Raw genomic sequence first — 22,483 nt, 5'->3', positions numbered from 1 at the left:
AGGCTATGGTCATTAAGATGCCCAGACTGGCTGAAACTTGAACCTCCTGCTTCATCCTTCCAAAGTGCTGGGATTACAGGCATGTTCCACCACTCCCAGCTAGGCCATTTTCAATAGCTCAATTAAAGGTTTGTTTGGTTTTTTTTTAATAATGCTAGTTCTTCCTACAAGTAAGCTTTATAGAAAAGACCACAAGCTTTCTAGCAAAGTGCATCCGGTGGACATGTACTCGGTGTATGACACTTGCAACCTACAGGAGTAAAGTGCATGGTCTGCTTGGGGTAGAATTCCTTCCCACCTGAAAGGCTGTCCCTGGTATTAGTGCTTTTTACCAGATTCTTCCAAGTTGTGGACCCAGACATACGCCGAGAGCATGTGTCTGTGTCAGGAACAGAGAAAAATTCATTCTATTCATATAATACATATTGCAATTTCCAGCCAAGTTAATTATCTAGATTTATCAGCTTAACCTAAAATGTTATGGAACTTAACATGCCCTTCTATATAGCACATTTCATACACAGCATATACGTATATGATAAATACCTTTAAAAATCCTATCAGCTCCGTTTTTATGCCTTTCTTCTACAAGGCAGTTAATTAGTTAAAGGTACATAGGATGTTTTATTCACATGTGTGTTCCTGCAACTTAACAATGTCTTGCATGGTACAAACACCCAAACTGAACACTGTGGGAAAGAAGGAAGGAATGAGATTATATGGGATTTGTTTGGATAACAGCTGCTTCTCTCACAAGGAAATCCAAGTTTATGGGTTATTGCAAAAGGCTTACTATACAGCCTTAAAGTTGTAACAATGCCATTTTACTAGGGACATTTATAAAACAAAGGTTCAGCCAGGTATGGGGGCACCTGCCTATAATTCCAGCACTCAGGAAGCTGAGGCAGGAGGATCGCTATGAGTTCAAGGCTGGCCTAGGATACACAGTGAGTTCAAGGCCAGCCTGGACTGCATAGTGAGAACTTCTCTCAAAAAAACAAAAAAATTAGGGCCAGGGATTTAGCTCAGTGGTTCCGGCGCCTGCCTCACAAGCACAAGGTCCCAAGTTCGATCCCCGGTACCAAAAAAATAAAAAATAAAATAAAATAAAACGTTCAGAGACAGATGCCTGAGAACTTTGAGAATGCTTTCAGAGAACAACTGTTACTAGAAAAAAGGCCAATTTGATCACAAACTTATTTGGCCTTTATTATTTCAACAGTGGACAGTGGCTTATTCATCCAATTCTTATTTTATCTTCGATTTTGTAAAAGATCTATGGTTGGGCCTGGGATTTAGCTCAGTGGTTCCGGTGCCTGCTTCACAAGCACAAGGTCCCGAGTTCGATCCCCAGTACCAAAAAAAAGAGATCTATGGTTATTACTTCTAGATATAAAACAACAAAATGTCAGCTAGAAAGATACTGAATTTATCATCAGAGAAATTTAAATTTTGAAACATTCTATTTATGTTTATTATACTTATACTACATTTTTACTTTATATTTTTATAATTGGAAATCAAAATAAAATATTAGGGAGCACAGCTGTCAAGTCAACAAGTTAGATTTTTCAGCTGTGATCTACTAGAAATGTGTGTCTTCAGGCAAGTTCCCCAGCTTCTCTAATCCTAAATTTCTCATAACCAAGACAGGGATGAGAGCTACCCTTTAGGTTTCCTGAGCTACTTTATACATTTACTAAAATGATGAAAGAAATGCACAGTCTGGGAGGTAGCTCAGTAATAAAGCACATGGTTCACATGCACGAAGCCTCAGACTCAATCCTCAGCACCACACACACACACACACTCACACACGCACACACACACACTCACACACACGCTCACACACACACACACACACACACGCACTAAGAGGCCCATGTTATATTTTTACTGATACTCACCAAATCTATTGTTAAACTCCCTGGAAGGCTACCTTAAAATCCCAAGAAACAAACCAGAAAACATAAAGTCACTGTTATAAATCTAATGGCAAGCAAAAATATATCAGAATTTTCCACCCACCATTCCCTAGCAACTGGTGGAAGTTTCACAGCTTCTGAGTGCAGAATGGTCTGAATGCGCAGGCATCTGCATCCAGCCTTTTCTTTAGTGGCTTCTCCTTTAGTCAACCACAGGTTCTCAAACTTTAACATGCATAAGAATTACTTTCTGGGTTTTTCCAGTAAGAATTATACACTGTACTTTTACAGGCAATGTTAAAGAATTTAGGGATAATTTTAACTATACACAAGTTTTATTTTTAACTTCAGAAACAAAACCTCTGTATAAAATTCTTGTATGTCCCTTAAAATGCAACAATTTTGAAAGGAAGGAAGGCAGGAAGGCCTGAGCCACAAACCAGTAGCAAGGTAAGCAATGATTTCTTTATACTTTGCTAGCCTCAGTTCCATGTCAGGCTTCCAGGAGATGAAAGGGGCCATGCTCATTACTGGCCTTCATTTAGGGAGCCACTCACACCAATCAATACTCCATTCCCAAAACAGATGTCCCATGGGTCTAGAATAGTGACAATCCTAAAATAACCATTTGTTTAAAAATCACATGAATTTAGCAAAAGGCAGAACTGTGGCTACACAGTCACTTACAAGGAAAAGATCTGTTAATACAATCAAAGGAGAAAGATTCCTGAGCCTCTACTTCCAGGCTTTTCCCAGGCTTGTAAGGTCTGAAGCTGATAGGCTCAGTGTATCCCAACAGGTCTGAAGCTAACAGGTTCCCCTTTCTTTGCTCCAGGGCTGTGGCAGCCCCTCCTGAGCCAGCAGGGGAAACAAATCACACTCCAGCTACTCCTTCCACTGGGAGGTTCTTACCTGATCTCCAGGCTGCCTGCTCTTTAGCACTCAGGTCTTAATGGATGACACCACCTTGAATTTCCCTGTTTTATGTCCTCCTAGCACTGTCAGCATCTCAATGGCCCCACTGATGTATCTGTGCCCTCCTTTCCTGTACAGCTTCTCCCATTACCACCTCCCACTAATGTGTCCATTCCTGAGGGCAGACAGGTCCCCCTCATTCAACATTGTGTCTTCTAGAATCTACAACACTGCCTGGCACACAGTAAGTTCTCTAGATACTTTAGGACTATGTGAAGTACAAGCCTTCTTAAGCAGCACCAAAATAGCAAAAAACATACAATGTAGAATAAAATGTGCAGACTCACAGTGGCTGGAAAGGAGCTGGAATCTCAGAAGACTCCTCCCTACTTCCTACCCTATTTTGTGAACACGCAGAATAGAATGGCACTTTCCCTCTGCACCCTTAGACCATAGTACATCTGCAACTAGATCAGTTAGGAAGATCTCTGAGATTCTGTTGGTTTCCCAGCTATATTCTGAGCCCTTTGAGATCAGGGTCAGATTTTTCACCATATAAATACAAGCTAGATTCTATATAGACACAGTGGCTATTGTATACAATTAATTTAATCCAGAGGGTCTAAGAGAAATGAACAAGCATACATTTAATGACATCTTACCCTCTCTCTCTCTCTCTCTCTCTCTCTCTCTCTCTCACACACACACAAAATACTGTCATGCAGTACAAAGAAACAAGTTCTCTAACTGCATGGGCCTGAATTCAAATTCTGCCTCCATTATTTGGCAGTGGCCACTGTGTCTCTGAGCCCCACCACCTCAGTAGTGACAGGAAGATACTACCTCAAGGACACTACAGATAACGTCTATAGAGCACCTAACACCACGAGAAAGTGCAAAGCATCCCCTTATTTTACAGTGGAATGCTCCCAAGAGCACAAAGTCGAAGAACTGGAGGGCCAGGGATTTAGCTCAGTGGTGCCACCGCCACTTGCCTCACAAGCACAAGATCCCGAGTTGGATCCCCAGTACCAAAAAAAGAACTGGAGCACAGACTTCACCACTGTCTTACATAACTTCAAGCCACACACTCTCATGCCCTATTTGCCTCATTTCCTAAAAACCATTAGAATCACAAACGGCAGTATGAAAGCACTCTGCAAACAGCAAAGCCCAAAAATGCCAAAAGAAGGAATGCTGCTCACTTAAATGTGCTTTACTCCAAGTAAAAGGTCATGAGGGACATGTTACCTTAAGAAAGCCATTGGCAGTGGTGCTGCCACCTGCCTTCCAAGTGCAAGGTCCAGAGTTCAATCCCCGGTTCCCAAAAAAAAGAAAGAAAAAGAAAACCATTTGCTGCCACCGTGGTATCTACTCACTTGATGACAGTACATGGTGACAAAGCAATGTGGCTTAACAACAGTGACGACCCACTTACTCTCTTCTGCTGCCCTCCTCTGCTCCTAACAACTCTTCCATGAGGTGGCAAGCGGAGCCTGATGCCAATTTGTTCTCGCTGAACATTCAGTATTCTTGGCTCCCAACGACAATTAAGTGACATGGAAAATACCAAGATGAGGAAGAATCTATGACAAAGTGTCATTTTAACACAAAGGCAAGTTGCATATAGTTAACAGTCAGCCCCGGTGGTCAGCTAAATAGGTTCTCAAGCAGCTACTCAAATTCCTAGTCCTCTTTCAGCAGGCAGAGTTCTTCAATCAACAGAAATTATCCAGAGGCCTCCCCTGGGCCGGCATTATTCTACACATGCAGCTGTCAAGACCTGAAGATGTGATCCCTGCCTTCCAGGAGCCCACAGCATGAAGTGGCAGATAAAACAAAGACACAAAGAGATGGCCGAGAATGTGTGGAGCCACTACAAAGCTACACACAAAAATAGCTCCTTCTTTTACAGGCACATCTCACACAGGTGATGTTTAACCAAGTGCCTTATAAGAGCTAATTCAGACTATAAAGAAATCAAAGTAGGAGTTATTTTTTCCACCTTCCCCAAGCTGATGTGGGCCCAGGACACTCAGAAAACATGGGATTTCAGAGGAACCTTGAAGGCTGGATGTACTTTCGGTGCAAAGAGAGGCTATGGGAGCCCATTCTGTGCAGGAGAAAGTCTGTGAGAAAAGACACAAAGGAGGGGAAGTGCAGGCCTGTTCTGGAAACAGGGACAAAGCACACTCTAAGTGAGATCCTGTAAAGAAAGGAGATGGATCTGGCAGAACTGTGGCTGCTTCAGTGAAAAGGCTGGGAGGAACACAGAAGTTGCAGAGGAGTGTAAGGAAGGGCAACTGTTAGCAACAAACACAGCCAAACTGGATCTAGTGTCTGGAATAACATAATATGGCTTTGATGGGAAAGATGCACAAGATGAAATTCACAATCTTATACCTTTTAATATTTCAAGAGTCATCAAAAGACAGGAAAAGCCAAAGGCCTGACAGCAAATACACAAAACTTGTATCTCCAAGTGCCTGATTCCAAAGATTGATGGCCCAAACCTCAAATGCTCATTTTTATTGTGAAAATCCCTCCTTGTTCATGCTATATTCTAGGAGCATAAATCAAATTGTCCTCTTTCCGGTAGTATAAAAAACAGATGTATTATTCACACACACACAAAGACTATCAACAGCAACAGAACTGAAAGTGACAGGAAGACGCTGTAGTGTGTCTCCTAGTGATCAAGCCTACTTGGACTGAGAAAATCTCTCAAAGGAAGTGGTGCATATCCCCTGGTTAGAGGCATTTAGAATCAGCCCACAAGGCACAAACAGGTGGGCCCATTCTCTTCCACCTGAATGCAACCACAAAGAAAATAAGTTGGGGTTGAAGGGTGCACAAAGACCCATATCTAACCACCTTTGAGGAACAACTGGGAGGTTGAGATTCTGACTTCTGAGCTGAGGTTGTTTGCAACAGTGTACCCAGTCTGACAAAAGGATTTTCTAAGTGGATAATTAGGCAATATCATCCCTCAGAAAAAATAATTTTTATATTTTTCCTTTATCAACAGAAAAATCAGAGAGAAGCAACTTTGGGACTTCTGATAACCACTGGTGACTTTTTATTTATTTATTTAGGTGTCTAGCCATGCATGATGAGTCATGCCCATAATCCCAGTACTCTAGAACGCTGAGGCAGGACTTCAAATTCAAGTACAGCCTGGGCAACTTGATGATTTAGCAAGAACTAATGTCAAAATTTAAAAGGACTGGGAATACAGGTCAGTACAAAGGCTCTGGGTCCAATCATCAGGAACCCCCTCCCAAAAAAAAACAGTGTCTAATGTTACAGAATTACTTTATTACATGAGAATTGGGACCTGGTATATTAGAAATCTGTAGATTTCTGAACCAAACAAATGTTTTCCAGAAAGTCAACCCTGAGTGTATGAAAGGTCATTAGGAACACTGATTACTAGCATGCCTAAAAGTTCCACAAACCCAGGAGGCCACACAGTTCCAAATGGTCTCTCCAAGATCACCTCTGGATGGCAACAGAAGGATTTTGTGGTAAAGCCCTGGGAATAGCCAATTCCAAGTTTATAGCATCTTCGGCCCAAGACATTTGATCTGAACTGGCTTTCTAGTTCACCAGGGAGAACTTTGGAATGAAGAAACACTGATTAGTAAAGATACCACACTGTCACCAAAAAAAAGAAAGTTTTCTCAGAAGAACCACAAAGCTGACCACATCAGAAACTGAAGGAGGCAGGACTGAAACTATAATGAACAGACCTATAACGCTGTTCACCTGCTCCACAGCCTTTGCATTTCTGTTACTCACATTTCACAAGACATTTGACAATATTAAACTCACTGGACAAACTGAATATTGCCATGATATCCAACATGGTATTAAGTTACCACAGTGCTTCCTTCTCTTAAGAAAGAGAAAGAGAAACATTCAAGGGAAGTATGACATTTTCAACCTTTCTCCCATAGTAAAATAGTCATCTTTACCTTCCTCACCAAAATAAAATCCCCTTATGATCCTTTATTATTCCCATCCAAATCCATGGCTTCTTTTGCCCTGTTTCCAATTATTAGAAATTTTTATCTGGTCATAAATCACATACATACATTTCTTTGAAAGATTTACATTTTTACAAGAAAATAAGACAGGAATTGTTTCTGTCCTCTCAGTTCCAGAAAACCACTATGCTATCCTCAAACTTAAAAAACACAAATGCTAAAGATGATGAATAAAAGGAATGTCTATCTGCTTGTGCTATAACTAATAAAGGAATAAGGAGTCTTGCACTAAGAACAATCAGCTCATTCTTGACCTAGCATCTTATTTATCTTTCTATTCTCAAAGTTAATTGCTTATATAAGCATGCCAACTTGCCTTGATTATAGGATTTTTAATAAATGAATGTTGTTTACATTTCACAAGTATTTAAATTTCACTCCAGGAAGCCAAGCTCATCAAATCTTTCTAAGTGGTAAAACCAGAGATCAAAGCAAAAGGCCTGCCTTGAACCAACAAGCTATTGGCTTGAGAATAGAAGCCTAAGCAAAAATACAATCGATTTATTGCTTGTTTTACTCCAAAGTACACCTCAGAGACACTGCCATCTTGACTATAAGAACTTACTATGTCAATTTTCATTTCAATAATTTGATACTCATTTCTTAAATAGTTAAGTCTGCCATTCAAGAGGTTTTTTTATTTTTTTGTTCAATCTTTCTCACCTTGCTGCTTTTGACTAAATCAAGTATCTTGACGTTTTTTAAAAAAAACTCTTCTCAATTTTGCCTAATTTCTCCAAAGTTTCTCATTTCTTAATCAACCCTTTTTCTGTTATACCCATCACCCTTTTTCACTGGCTTAACCATTTATGTTTAGTCTTTGAAGCAAGAGAGAAAAAGGGGAAAAACATTCGTCTAGCATAAGGGTTGTCAACCTGCGCTGCACATTCAAATCTCTTAGGGAGCTTTTTAAAATCCTGATACTTGGGTCACACCCAAAATTCATCAGATTTCTCCAAGTTGGATCCAGTCACCAGTACTCTACAAGATGCTGCAAATGATATCAGCATGAAGCCAAACTGAGAACCATCATGTTAACTTATTATCCATTCCTTTTTTATCCTACCTCAAGTAAAGAGCAAGAAACAGAGCTCAGGTTCAATCCAGATTTGCGATGGGTGAAATTTGTTTTTCAGCAACAGTCACATCTTAGGCACACGGCAAAAATATGAACCATCTAACATCACTCCCAACAGGTTTTCAGGATAAACCAGGCCACAGACACCACTTACCCAAGGCAGACGGCAGTCCAGTGAAATGACTCCTGGAAAGACTAAGGCCTGAACACCCTGAGGCTTTCAGTTTTTGTGACAAAGGACACAGAGACTCAAACATGCAACAGGGGAGGGGCATGGAGGCTCAAGCCTATAATCGAAGCTACTCGGGAGGCCGAAGCAAGGATCACAAGTTTAAGGCCAGCCTCCACTACTTAATGAAACCCCATTTCACAATAAAAAGGTTTTAAAAGGAATGGGGATAAAGCTCAGTGGTCAAGTGTCCCTGGTTTCAACCCCCAATACCACACACATGCACAAAACCAAAACAAAAAAACAACAAAAAACCTACACTAAGATTGCATGTGAAATAAGAGTCCTTACCATCAGTTCCAGGCCACACAAGAACTTCATAAATGTGATCGGGATCACACAAAGTTTGTCATAGAAACCACAGAATTCACGGTAAGATGCCACCTACAAGTGCTAATGGCCATGTTTCTCTGTTAAGAGTGTAAAAAGAAGGTATGTGCCTGTCAGCATCACATACCACTATACCACCCACAGGGACCTGGGATTTCCAAACCGAGGAATTCCCAGCCACCAAGGCCAACAGCTGCAGGTCTCAGGTGAGTCATCGTCTATGAGGCAGCACTCCAGCTAACTCTCCCTGGATTTCCTTCCAAATCAGATCAGTAGGAAATGACGTACGTAGTGTTACATTGGAAGCAGAGGCTAGCATAACTGGGGTGAGAAAAGGAAGATCTCCCTTCAGTATGAACAGACAAAATTTTAAAGAAAAGGCAGGAATGAGGTAACTCCACCCCCACTATTCAAGTAGATGATAGCAAAGAGGGTGCTTGAAACCTATTGACAGAAGACATGACCCCAAAACCTGAGAATATGCTTCTCGTCATTTGGGATGGGAGGGTCTTTGTAAAAAGCCATTCTACAAGAAGGCCTCTTGTCAAGCACCTGCACAGCTTGTAATTCACCTTCTTCTTTCAGTCGGTTCTTATAATTTATAAGGACTCACTGCTTTGTCCCTGAAAATGATCCACAGTAACACAGCACTCTTGCAAAGGAAAAACAATTGTCTATAATCAGTGCTTCTTTTATTAGCCACCTTTTTTAACTTCTATGACACCCTGAATAAGAGGGCTAGGGAGTCCACTTCACTTTTTCCTTATGCCCCAGAAACATCTAAATGAAAAAGAACAGAAGCTCATTAAGACCAAGTCTCTCAGAACACAGTTCTTACAAAGTTAATGAATTTCCAGAACAAACAGGAACCTATACTTGTTTCTTCTTTGAGCCCAGAAGGAACCAACAAGGAGATCCTTGTCTGCTCTCAGGTGCTGTGTTTCCACGTCTCTCACCTGCAGGTCATGACTCACTGAGGAGGGCACCTTTCAAGCCTATAATGCACTTGCTGTACCTTGGAGCAGGAAAGGCCTTCCTGTCACCAGCATTTTTCACACAGCTCTGTCTGAACAACTCCAATGGTGAAGTCATTATCCATTTTTTAATAACTCCAAAAGTAATTCTTATACCTATGTAATTGTCAGTCTGACTCCAGAGAATTCGATTAGACCACATAGAATATGGCTACACTTTTTTCGACACAAAAGCCCAAGAGAACAGCAAAGCAGCTAATGGATTACAAGGTGTTACATTCTGCAAATTTTACACTTTCAAGTACTATGATTTCCATCACCTCACAACTATCCTGACAGTTGTGCCAAATTTAATTCCTTTGCACAAACAAAGAAAACCAAGGGCCAGGGAAAGAGCTTAACTTGCCCAAACCGGTGCGGCAGACTGTGTTCTAGAAACCAACTCCCTTGTTCCCACAGGCAAAAGTAATTCTTATCCCTTAAGCGTTGTAGGACATGCATACCTTTCTCTCCAAATTTCATCAGTTTACATTGTTGCTGGTCTCTTACTGCAGCCATATATTTGTACTCAAAGACTATGTTTGATCAACTTCAATCTTCTATACCTAAATGTTTTCAGTTCTTATTGTTCTTATCAGGAAGAAAAACGCATGCTGATAATGCTAGTGTGTGCAGCAATAAGCATCTATGGGCGGGGGCGGGGGCGGGGGCGGGCAGCTTAGGGAGTCACTGCAAAAAGTGCAATGACGATGGTTCAAAGTAGCACGCCACCCCCTTCCACCCCCTTCCCTCACCAGGGGAAAAGGGATGTGAGAAAGCAAATCGACAGCATAAGATGACCTCACTACCCTCCCACCCATCCACCTGCTCAACAGACCTCAGGGCAAGTGTCCTCCCTGGAAGTGGTGGAAAGGGAAGGGCAACCTGCAGTGGGGAACAAATCTGACCTTCCTTGTCACTTTTACACTTGCAGTGCATGCATTCCAGTGACAGGCTGTCTCTTCCCTCTGGTTTAGCAAAACCTAAATGTTCTAACCAAGGGATTTCAAATCTATGGTGAAAAGAAAAACCGAAGAGTACACTTTTGGGCCACATCAATTTTTTAACTCCATGCCTAAAACTAGAAGAATATAGCACAGATGTCAAAAGGGTTTGACATCTAAAGAGAAACATCAAATGCATCTTACTTCAGTTACTTTTGAGAAATTTCTGTTCATTTTAAACATCCTGAAACTTGCTTTTACCAGATGCAAAAATTTTTTTACTGCTAGTGCCAGCCCTCTCCCCAACCTTTCCAGTTTTAAGGAAGCATAATATAATATGGAAGGCAGAGACCCAAATCTGGGTTAAAATCCTAGATTGGTTATTTAGTAACTATATGGCTTTGGGCAATTTAGGTAATCATTATTTACACATCTATAGAGCCACTAATGGCTCGGCTTCCTGGGAAGGTTAAGTGAGAACACGTAATCATAAGGTATCCTCACAGTAGGTACTCCAAAAGCATCCCATTCCTTCTGGGGGTAAAAATGACTACATCCAGTCTTAGCACCAAAAAAAAAAACAGAAAAAGGAAAAACTGAAAAGGAAATTGACTCATATTAATCAGATATCAACGATAATATTGCCTCAGATCATTACTTCCTAATCTCTTTTTATGCACAGTATTTGCAGTGCTGCCTGGTATCTAATAATGCACAGAAAGACAGCAAGTAAGGCAGAGAACTTAAAAATATCCTTTCCTTTGATGTTAAAAGAAAGAATCCTAAGGACAGCTCCTCAACAGAGGCAGTGGAGAACTTAAGATTTTATGTTGTTAGCAGTGACTCCAAGGCAAAAATGAGTCAACAATATTATGGAGTACCTAATGTTAAAAGAAGTATTCTTGGATAAAGACCATCAGCTGGTCACGATACTCTTTAAGAAGAACCTTCACAGAATCATCTTTGAAAATAATGGATAAGGGAGGATTTCTGTGTGATTCTGAAAACCAATGTTAATTAAGTAAATGGAAAGCTGCATGGATATTTAATCATTAATGAATGGAACTCAAAAAATACAGGCTAATGCTACCTACAAATACACATATCCCAAAAGACCTAAGATGACTGAACTTAAAATTTATAGCACACTTCCACCAAAGACTAACAGAAACACCACGTTTATGTGGGATTGCATCAGTACAGACACATACAAAGGTGTATAACCTGATAGCTTTACCTGAAAGATGAGTCCAAAGATGCAAACGGTTAAATGCATACATTGAGCCAGGAATCTTTTCATTTAAATACATGTTTTACAACTATGAGAACAATGCTGAACGCAAACCCAGGAAGGTAAAGGCTCTCCTTAAGAAGATCAAACTGCTAAGATGTAGATTCAGTTTTTACTAGTAATTATTCACAGGAAGTTTTAAATTTAGCCCTCCACTGATTTAATTCAATAATCTTTTGCCCTCTCCGTTCTTCTTTCCATTCATATCCACTAATTTTTTCTACATTTATACAACTTAACCCATATGAACTGAAGGGGAGAGGGGAGATAATATAACTGAGCAGGTCTGTGCTTAAGGAGTTTCCAACAGAAAACACAGTGGACCTCTGTCATTTTAATTTTTATTTACTCCTCCTCAAGGCTTCAAATATTCTAGCACTGGAGGTTGGGAAGAACTGTTTTCCTAGCCTGAAAAAGTTCATTATTTATCCATGTAAGTCCTATTTACAATGAGGTGCTTGAACATTTTTCTGTACAGTATTACTAGATAGTTTATAAGGAAATACAACCAATAGGAATAATCCCAATGCAATATTCCCACTGTCTAAAGGTAAGGAATTCCTCCACATATATACTCAAAAATCTGCCATCTAAAACATCTTTTTCAAGCTTAATCTTCAGAATTAAATAGCTTTAACTGATTTCTCAAACAATTCATGAGGAGCAAAGTAAAGCAAAACTGAAAACCCTGGGTATACAACCTCAGAAAAAGCTCTCTACAAGAGAAATCATCAACATGTGGTACTAGATAATTTGAGGGCTTTCCTTTGACTCCAAAGATTTCCCAAGAGCAAGTGGAGCTCAGTTGGAAAACTAAATAAACAACAATGGTCCAAGTGCATCCTGGACAGGAAGGTCTCCAAGCTAAGACATTCCCAAAAGCTTTGCTATTCAAAACAGATCAGCCTGATATTTCTCTTTTGTATTTTGTTTGCTGGGCAGGCTCAAAATACTGTAAACAACTTTAAACTGCACCCAGTATCTGTGTGAAGGACACTAAACGGTACAACAACCAACCAACCACCGCCCCACAGAGCCTGCGATGTACAACCATAAAAGTTTACAGACTAACTTTGTGACTGGTAGACTTAACAAGAACGCAACTCCACCATGTTAACGAAGGGACATTATTGTTCTAAAGATTAATTCATACCATGTGTTATTAATCATCAGAGTAACTGAAAGCTCATGCAAAAGCTGTTATCCCAGTTGAGTAGGACTTAATTGCATTGTTATTATTATGGCTGCTACACTAGCGCCCCCGTGTCACTGTCCCCCACCACTGCGAGTACTCAAGACAAACAGTACCACAGTGTGGAGCCAGAAAGCAAAAGCCATGTGCCTTGTGGAACAGTTGTTTGTGTTTTAAGAAAAACGTTTGTCTCTGGAAAGGAGGATCAAGTACGCACCCAGCCTGCCTTGAGAAGCAATGACGCCTAGGCTGTTTCATTTCAGTGTCCCATTTTGCACAACGTGGGACCAGCTGTGCGAGATCACAGAAACTGCAAAGCAAGACAGGCAACGTCATCTAGCTCCCTCACCAAAACACGAGTTTCCAGGTGGCGTCTGCTCTCCAAGAGAACACAAAGCTAACCTGCCATCCAGAACACTATTCCCCGTACCAAACCAGCCCCACCTCAAGGCCTGAAGAAAGGCAACTGAAGCATCCCAGTCGGTGTTCAAATCTCACAAAACCGACTTTTGATCTACGACTCCTGTCCTTTCCCAAAGTTCTTCATCACGTGCTAAAAACACCCACAGGTAGGCACAAACATTGGCTGCCACAATTTCCTCTTGCTGCCTAGTCATGGGATTTAGGGGTAACCGGCTAGGAAAGGGGAATTGTACAAACGTGAGGACGGAGAAGGCGTCTAGTCTGGCCCACTTCCCTCCCAACATCCCTTAACGAGGCTGAGATACTAAAACTGAAGTCTGGGGACCGACTGCAGTTCAGACTCTGGCTAGACCAAAGGGAAAGCCGCCACACCCTCTTGAGCTCATAGCACAGTAAGCTCTGGCAGGGAGGGACCCAGAAACTGCGTCCCAGCAGGAAAGAGAGAAAGAAGGGAGTCTGACAAGCTACAAGGCCCCGAGGAACGGAATTCAAGAGAGAGCGAGGGCCTACCCTGAGGTTACAGAGGGCGGGGATCGCCCGCATCGTCAGGAAAGCTCGAAACACGTCCCCGTGGCTAAAGATCTAAGACCAAAGAGGACATACTGGGGTTCTCCCCGGCCTGACTTTGCGATGCCCCCTCCACGCTTGCGTGGGGACCCGGGCGCCGCACAGCTGCGGGTCTCTTCGGCCCTTTACCAAGAGCTCCGACTCTGCCAAGCCGCGACGTCTGCCCTCAAGTTCGCCTCCGTTCCGCGCCCGGCGGCCACCTGCGCCCATCTGCTGGGACCCCGCAGGCCTAGAGCTAGGCGCCCGCGGGATGGTCCGCGGGGGCTCAAGGTGTGCGGATGGTTTTCTGTTTTGTTTTAAACAAAAAGCCTCAGCGACTCGCCCCCTCCTCCCCGGCTCGGCTCGAGTCCCCTTCCCTCCACACCCACGCCGCGCCTCCCGGGCACACTCGCCGCGAGCGCCTCTCCCGCCAGACAATGGGCCCGGGGCTGGCCGGGGAGCCCGCCCCAGGGCCCCGTCCCCATCCCGGGACCCCAAGGGAGCTCAAGGCGAGGGTCTCGCTATGGCCAGACGGAGGGCAAAGAGGCAGACCGCACGGGTCCGGGTCAGCCTCCCCGCGGGACCCGGGCTCGCTCCCCGCACAGGGCGAAGGAGAGGGGGCGCGAGCCGGCTGCACGCCCGCCCGGGGCCCAGGGCTCCCGCGCCCGACTCACCAGCACCGTGGCAAAGCGCTCCTCCAGTTCGCCTGGCTCCGGCATCGGCAGCTTCAGGGGCACGCTGTGCGCCCTGAAATCGGTCTGCTGCGAATCCACGCTCCCCGCGTTGCCCATGTTGGCTGCGCGCTGGACCCAGGGGCGGCTGCGGGCCCCTCCGTCCGCGTCGGAAATCACAGCAGCCCCCGGCGCTCGGCTCCCGCCCTCCGCCGCGCCCCGGCGAGTGTGCAGCGCGAGCCGCTCTCTAGCCCTGGCGCCCGGAGCCGAGCTGCCCCCCGGCCTCCCTCATGCTCTCCGCCGCCCCAGCGCGGCCCCGGCCTCTCCTCCTCCAGAGGGGTCTGCAGGGCGCCGGGCGCCTCTCTGCATGTTGCTCCGCGCACACCGCCCCCGTCAGCGGGCGCGTCCAGGCGGCGCGCGTGGTCCTCCAATCGGCCTCCCTCCGGGACAGCGGCCGCCGCTGACACTTGCAGCCCAGGGCCGGACTCCGTCGCGCAAGCTCGGCGAGCACCTCGAGGAGACAAACGCGGCTCGGCGCTCGCGGACACAATGCCCCTCTCGCCGGTCCCCGCCCCCGACCCGCCGGCCCCGCCCACTCGCCCCGCGGGCTGCTGGGATGCGTAGTTTCGGCCCGCAGTGTCCGCGCGCAGACCCCGCCGGCTCCGCAGGGTCGCGCCGCCTTGGGGCTGGGGGTGCAGAGACACCCGGCATCTCGCAGGTGGGTTTGATCGGTTGGGATCCGCCTCCTCCAACCAGGAAAGAAGCTACCACGTCTACATCCCATCTGACAACTGAATGAACCGATCCAATGAATCAATGAGCAGATATATGCTTTCTGATTCAAATTTCAGAAGATTTTCACTGTTTGAAAGGATGCAAGGGACCTCTAAGGTATCAGCAACGTCCTACTCCATAAGCTGGGAGCGGGTCCCTGGGAGCTTGTTACCATTCCTCTGCGCATGTTGTGTTCTCCGATATGATTGAGCTGTTTCATAAATACATAATTTTCGATAGTCAGACCCTAAGAGTCTAGTGAGAAGAATTCAATTCAAAACAAACACTTGTCAAACAGCGTGTGTGTGTGTGTGTGTGTGTGTGTGTGTGTGTGTGTGTGTGTGTGATACTGCGTTCCACGATGGGAGGGAAAAAAAAAAAAAAAAAAGATTGCCCCGGTCTGGAATACTTTCCAATCTAGTAAAGAAGAGAATTTATACAAATAACCCTACTTTGTAGGATACAATGACAGAGTGTTGGGGGCAGCTTTGGGGAACAATCGTTGCTGCAGCTGTTTTATTCCTCCAAAGTAGTCTTGTGCCAGGCATTGGACAGACAAGACTAGAACCAACCCTTACCTCTAGGTGTATTTCAGAAACCCATTCTGAAACCTTGGAAAAAGAGAAAGCCTTCTAAGTGACTTTAGCCAACAGCCAAGCATCCACCTGTTTGACTTGTGGCTGAACTGCAATCGGTCCTTTCTTAAAGTGCTGGTTCTTAATCTTTTGGGAGCCTTTTGTTAAAACTACACACACCTTAGGCTCTGCTTTTTACCAGGCTTTCCCTAAGTTGAGAGCTAGAACGTAGGCAAGTGTATTTTTAACAAGCTCCCCAGTAATTCTGATATGCAGCTAAGGTCATCAGCCTCTTGTAAAAAGAAAAAAAAAAAAAAGAAGAAGTACATCTAGATGAGGTAACTACCAGGATTCAGTCATCAGGGACCATACTGTATTTCATTTGGCTTTATAGACACCAAGATAGCTGGTAGATGCTCAATGGCTGTTAGATTGACAAGGGACTTTTACTGGAAAAGTATGAGGCAAATACCTGCAAATACATTATGTCTGATAAAACACTTGTAGACTTTTTAAAGATTGGAGAGATTATTTTAAAACTTCAACTTAAAATCCTGAATAAGTGCCATGTGTGATTCTAAAGTTACACTGTATCAAAAAGTTAATGATAGGGGCCGGGAATTTAGCTCAGTGGTTCTGGGGCCTGCTTTGCAAGCACAAGGTCCCGAGTTCAATCCCCAGTACCAAAAAAAAAAAAAAAAGTTAATGACAAGTATGTTCATGGTCTAAGAAAAAAACAGAAATAAATACACACCCTCAAACTAATGAAAATAAATGAGAAAGAAAGCAGTTAGCTCAAGCCAGGTGAGACATTTCTGACCCACAAATGTATTTACTTTATTTGTAATATCTGGGTCTGATTGACTTACAAAATCATCCCACCCAGAGAGTTGCCAGTCTGGGTGGAAAGGCTGGAATTCTTTTCTGCAAATCAGAAAGCCTTTTTTATTACGTTTATGGCTCCCCTTGGCCATATTTCTGCCAGTAACTAAGACTTTTTTCTCCCCTTCAGTCTTATCACATCTAGTTCCTTTCATAATCTTATGTTTTAAGAGAAATCAAGGACAAAATGTGCAAATCCATGAGCCAAGAAAAACTTTCTGCCACTTTGAGATTTAACATCTCTATTATTTAGTCATTATTTACCATTATTATTAAGAGCAGAAATAAACTCTCCATAGGATTGTTCAATTCCTATGGGAATTTCTATCAGTATCTCAGGAAGGGGCCGGGGATTTAGCTCAGTGGTTCCGCTGCCTGCCTTGTAAGCAAAAGGTCCTGAGTTCGATCTCCAGTACCAAAAAAAAAAAAAGGAATGGAAAAACAAATACATTATTAAAAAAAAAATCTCAGGAAAATTTTTGTTTGAGACAGAGAAAGATATTTGTTTTTTTTTAATTCCTTTATTGGTACATTTTAGGTATGCAATATGTTTACATTTATCATTGGGTGCTTGTACCTGTACATGATGTATCTTGGTTCTTGTTTTCTTCCCCATTACCTGTGTGCCCTTCACCCCCCTCCACTCTTCCCTATTTACATAGATTTCATTTCCATTTTTTTTTCTTTTCTCATAATTTTTCCTTTCTCCTTCCCCTCCCACCACCCCTACACCTTTGGACCTTTTAATATTTCAAATTATCAATTATTCATCTTGATCATTGTAATCCTTATTTACACTTTGAATTTCTCACGCTAGAGAAACTATTCGATATTTACACGTGTGTCCTATTTATTTCACCTAAGAGTATGGCCTCAATATGCATCCATTTAGCTATAAATGACTCTAGTTTCTCATTCTTTATGGCTGAGTAGTACTCCATTTTATAAAAAACCCCACATCTTCTTTATCCAGTCTCCAGTTGATGGGCACTGGGGCTGTTTCCATCCTTAGCTATTACAAACTGTGCTGCTATGAACATGGATGCACATATATCACTGTGGTTGTAATACTCATCATCCCTCCCTACAAAATTAAAGTCAGGCAACATTTAAAATACATATTCCATTTCTGATCACTAATATGATTTGTTATGACTGATGTTGCAAAATATTAGCAAGAAAGAACTGTTAAAGAACCTGTTAAAATTATCCACTCATCTTTCACACAAACTAAAATGTTAGGAGTTAGGACATTTATCTTCAATGAGCCAAACATTTGAAAGTTAGGCCAGAGATGGCATGATCATGGATTCACGTAATGACAGTGACAACTTTCAAAGAAGCTTTTCCACCAGTCATAAAAATTGCTCTTGCAATATCAGCCTTTCGAGGAATTGGAGCTGTGTTGTTTTTTGTTTTTGTTTTTTGGTACTGGGGATCAAACTCGGGTACTTGTGCTTGCGCAGCAGGCGGTGAAGGAGCTGAGTTTTATTGATATTTCCTCAAATTTTAAGTGTAAGAAACTACTCTATAGCTAAGAGCACTTACTATTTTTAAAAGGCAATTATGTAACCCTAAGATTTTCCTGGTATCTGTAATATGTAGAAATAAGATGAGTACTCTGTTGAACATAACCATTGATAGTCCTGGATCAAAATCGTGAAGTAGTAGTGTCTAGGACAGTAGAGAGGTTGCTACTGGTCAGTTTATGTCTGTAACAGTCCTGTAATAGTCACAAATCCGGGTCCCTTTATTTGAAAAATATTTATTGGGCACTTACTATGTATCAGGCAGTGCTCTTGATTTTAAACAATATTTAAACATGGTTTCTTCAATTTTTGCTTCATATAGCCTTCTTCAAACAGTGAAGGATATATCTCAACATTACCCAATCTCCCCTCTCCTTCTGAATCAGGAATGCTTTGCCACTTGATTAATAATGGCTTAAATAGTATAACCTGCTCATGTATCAAAAAATCTGAAGAAAGGTGACGGTTAATATTTGTTCAGCAATTCAGCTACGGCTAGTATCAGCGTGATGGTTTTGTCCTTCCCAGGTGCTTACAAAATAACAACCACAGTACTATGATTCAAATGTGCCTGTATTCAAGACAGAATGTGGGGGTAAAGGAAAGCAAAGTTTTGCCCAGAAGTACCAATTAGCAAACTGCTCATTATTCTTCATTTTCCACAACTACATTATATGGCCATCCCTAGCTGCTAGAAGAGCTGGGGGAGAGAAACAAAACCTGGGTCTTGATACATTCCTCATCTGGATAGTAGTACAGTGGACCCTCAAATTATGACCAGACTGACATATGAACAACTTGGGTTAATTAGGTTACTGGAAGATTCATCTGCCTCTTGTTATCTATAGCATGTAACCAGGTAAGCATCCAGATCAACCAACTTGAGTTATGACCAGCCCTTGGGAACCGATTTAGTTTGTAAGTCAAGGGTCCACTGTACCAAGATTCTGACAACAAGAAAGGAGAGAATTGACATTGGTACTCAACAACAGCTTCCTAACCCCTCCCTCACCTGTTTTGTATACTTGAATATTATTTGACATCTGCATGTGACTTCATATTTTACAAAATACTTTTACTTGTTTTATCTTATTTCATCCACTCAATATAACATTGAGGAATCTTAGGCTCACATGTAAATAATTTTTTTTTTTGCTAATACAACAGATATCAAAGTTAAAACTTTGGTGTTTTGATTCTTGAACCAGTGTCTCACACTAACTTTAAAAAATAGTTCTCTGAAATTATTATCATACATAGAATAAGATATATTCTGTGTCTTATGCTTTTCTGTGTCTTCTTACATAGAGGAACATAAAGAGACTTCTGCTTTGGGGGCCGGGGATTTAGCTCAGTGGTTCCACTGCCTGCCTCACAAGCACAAGGCCCTGAGTTCGATCCCTGGTACCAAAAAAAAAGAGAGACTTCTGCTTCTGATCAAGATGGACTAACAAGGAACAGATTCACAATTCCACTATAACCTAATGCACAAACAAAAAGATGGGATTATATGAAACAATAGCCTTCAAAACACTGACCAGAAGGCAATGAGGAACAGTGATCCCTGAGAGATTGGAAACAAATGAAGTGAGCCCGCATTAAACTGCCTGGAGAAAGTTCCCAGGCATGGTGCAAGAAGGGCTAGTGGAGTTCTTGGCTTCAGGAGGCGTGGCTGCGAGTCCAGTGAATCTGAGGAGCTGATGTTGGCAGGGCAGAATTCCAAAAATAGGTGCAGGAAGAGATCTCCAGATAACCACAGAGATTACATTCCAATAACCAGCTTAGTACAGGTCACTGCATGCATATGAAGAAAAAACTCAAAGCTGGTCATTTTGTAATAAGAAAAGGGTAGCTGCATCAAGAGTACATGACACCCAATAACAAGGCTTCAAAATACTCCATGAATTTCAAGGAGAAACGCCAAAATCCACAATTAGAGTCAGATTTCAACAGCTCTCCTTTAAAATATTTGTTAGGGGGCTGGGGATTTAGCTTTGTGGCACTGTGCCTGCCTTCCAAGTGCAAGGTCTTGAGTTTGATCCCAAGTACAAAAAAAAAATTTGTTAGGAAAAATGAATAGAAAATTAGGATAAAGAAAACTTTAACAACTATCAACAACTTTATGTAATTGATATTTATAGATTACCTCATCCAACAACAACAGAATATGTAACTTTTCACATGTACAAGAAACATTTACCAAAATAGACCATATTCTGGGCTATGGAACAACATTCAATAAATTGAAATAGGTTCAAATATTACCAAGTATATTCCCTTACCACAGTGGAATCAAGTTTGAAATTAAAAGCAGAAAAATATTTGGAAAGGCTGAGAGTGATGGTACACATCTGTAATACCAGCACATGAAAGGCTGAGGCAGGAGGATTGCCTCGAGTTCGAGGCCAGCCTGTGCCACAGAGTGAGTTCAAGGTGAGCCTGAAGTACATAGCAAGACCCTGTCTCAAAAAAACAAAAATTGGAAAAATCCTCACATATTTGAGGACTAAATAACATATCTCAAAAAAAAAGATAGATCATTTAAAATATTTAAAAGGAAAATTATATTTTTAATAGAATGAAAATTAAAATATTTTGCATGCCAACAACTTGAAAAGTACTTAGACATTTAGAACACTAAATTTATTTACATTTTTTTAAAAAGGAGAAACTCAATTTCCTCAGCTTTCACCTTAAAAAAACTAGAAAAAAGGGCTGGGGATTTAGCTCAGTGATTCCACTGCCTGCCTCACAAGCACAAGGTCCTGAGTTCGATCCCCAGTACCAAAAAATAAAAAAAATTTTAAAAACGTAGAAAAAAGAAACTGAAACTCAAACTCAGCAGATGAAAGGAATAACATAGAGAAGAACAGACATCAATGATAAAGAAAAGAGGAAAACAAGAGAAAAAATGGATAAAACCAAAACGTGCCTTTGAGAAGATCAATAAAATTGATAAAACTTTAATTAGACTTATGAAGAAGAAGGAGAAAAGCATAAATGGCTAGTGTCCCAAATAACAGAGTTGATATCACTCAAAAATTCTAAATATACTGAAAAGGATAATCATGGAATGTTTTGAACAACTTTCTATTAATAAAATATATAATGTGAATTAAGTGGATATATTCATTCCTTGAGAAACACAAACTACCAAAACTAATTCAAGAAGCAATAGATAATCTGAATTGCCATATTTTTTATTAAATAAATAGAATCTATAGTCAAAGTCTTCCCACCAAGAAAACTACTGGCCCAGATAGTGTCACTGGAAATTTTACTAATCATTTTAGGTAGAAAGAATACCAGTTCTGTACAACACTTACAGAAAATTGAAAATAGGTTAATATTTCCCAACTCATTATAATGGCCAACATTATTCTGATACCAAAACCAGTTGAAGACATTAAGGGAAAACAGTCGTTGCCCACAAAAAATCTTAACAAATTTTTAGCAAATACAATCCAACTCTATATAACAGGGGTAGTATATCATGAACAGGTAGGGTATATCCCAGGAATGAAGTTATTTTAGCATTCAAAAATCAGCATAACTCACCATTTTAACAACCTAAAAGAAAGATCATATGATCTCTCAATACATGAAGGATAAGCATTTGACAAAATCCACTATTTCTTCCTGATTACAACCCTCAGACAATTAGAAATAGGGAGATCTTCCTCAACATGATTAAAAAAAAATCTACAAAGAGCCTACTGCCAATATCATTCCTAATGGGAGAGACTGGTTAATTTTATTTGTCAATTTAGGCATGCTATATAGTGCCCAGATATTTTGTCAGATATTATACCAAGTGTTTTCATGGAGGACATTAATGTATAAATTAGACAACTTTGAGCAAAGCACTTCATAATGTGAAGGCCTTGATAGAACAGACTGACCTCCCCATGAAAGAAGATATCTACCAGCATGCAACCTATAAAAGAACTGCTACCTGAGTTTCCAGCCTGCTGACCCACTTGCAGGTTTTGGATTTGCCAGCCTTTATAATCATGAGCCAATTTCTTAAATTTCTCTGTATGTAAAGATAGGATTCTCTTGCAAAGAAATTATATATGTATATGTCTGGAGAGCATATATATATATATATATCATA

The 22,483-nt window shown here is 41.6% G+C and overlaps 1 protein-coding gene across 17 annotated transcripts in view; it reads right to left on the bottom strand.

Moving 5' to 3' along the window:
- Window positions 1–15,151, bottom strand: part of Fmnl2 (formin like 2) — a 303,824-nt gene extending 288,673 nt beyond the window's left edge. For 6 of the 17 annotated variants that reach the window (XM_013067526.3, XM_013067525.3, XM_004870012.4 and 3 more), the window contains exon 1: window positions 14,610–15,150. In XM_013067526.3, the coding sequence (XP_012922980.1) occupies window positions 14,610–14,726 (117 nt within the window). In that variant the 5' untranslated portion in view covers window positions 14,727–15,150. Of the gene's footprint in view, window positions 1–14,609 lie in introns of all 17 variants that reach the window. The other 11 variants (XM_013067531.3, XM_013067533.3, XM_013067532.3 and 8 more) reach the window with 4 other exon arrangements.
- Between the last annotated feature and the right edge of the window lie 7,332 nt (window positions 15,152–22,483).

Source organism: Heterocephalus glaber, unplaced genomic scaffold (assembly GCF_053883595.1).
Source record: "Heterocephalus glaber isolate CG9 unplaced genomic scaffold, H.glaber_assembly_v1.0 deba00001097, whole genome shotgun sequence".
NCBI classification, from domain to species: Eukaryota; Metazoa; Chordata; class Mammalia; order Rodentia; family Bathyergidae; genus Heterocephalus; species Heterocephalus glaber.
This window is presented reverse-complemented; position numbering and strand designations above follow the sequence as displayed.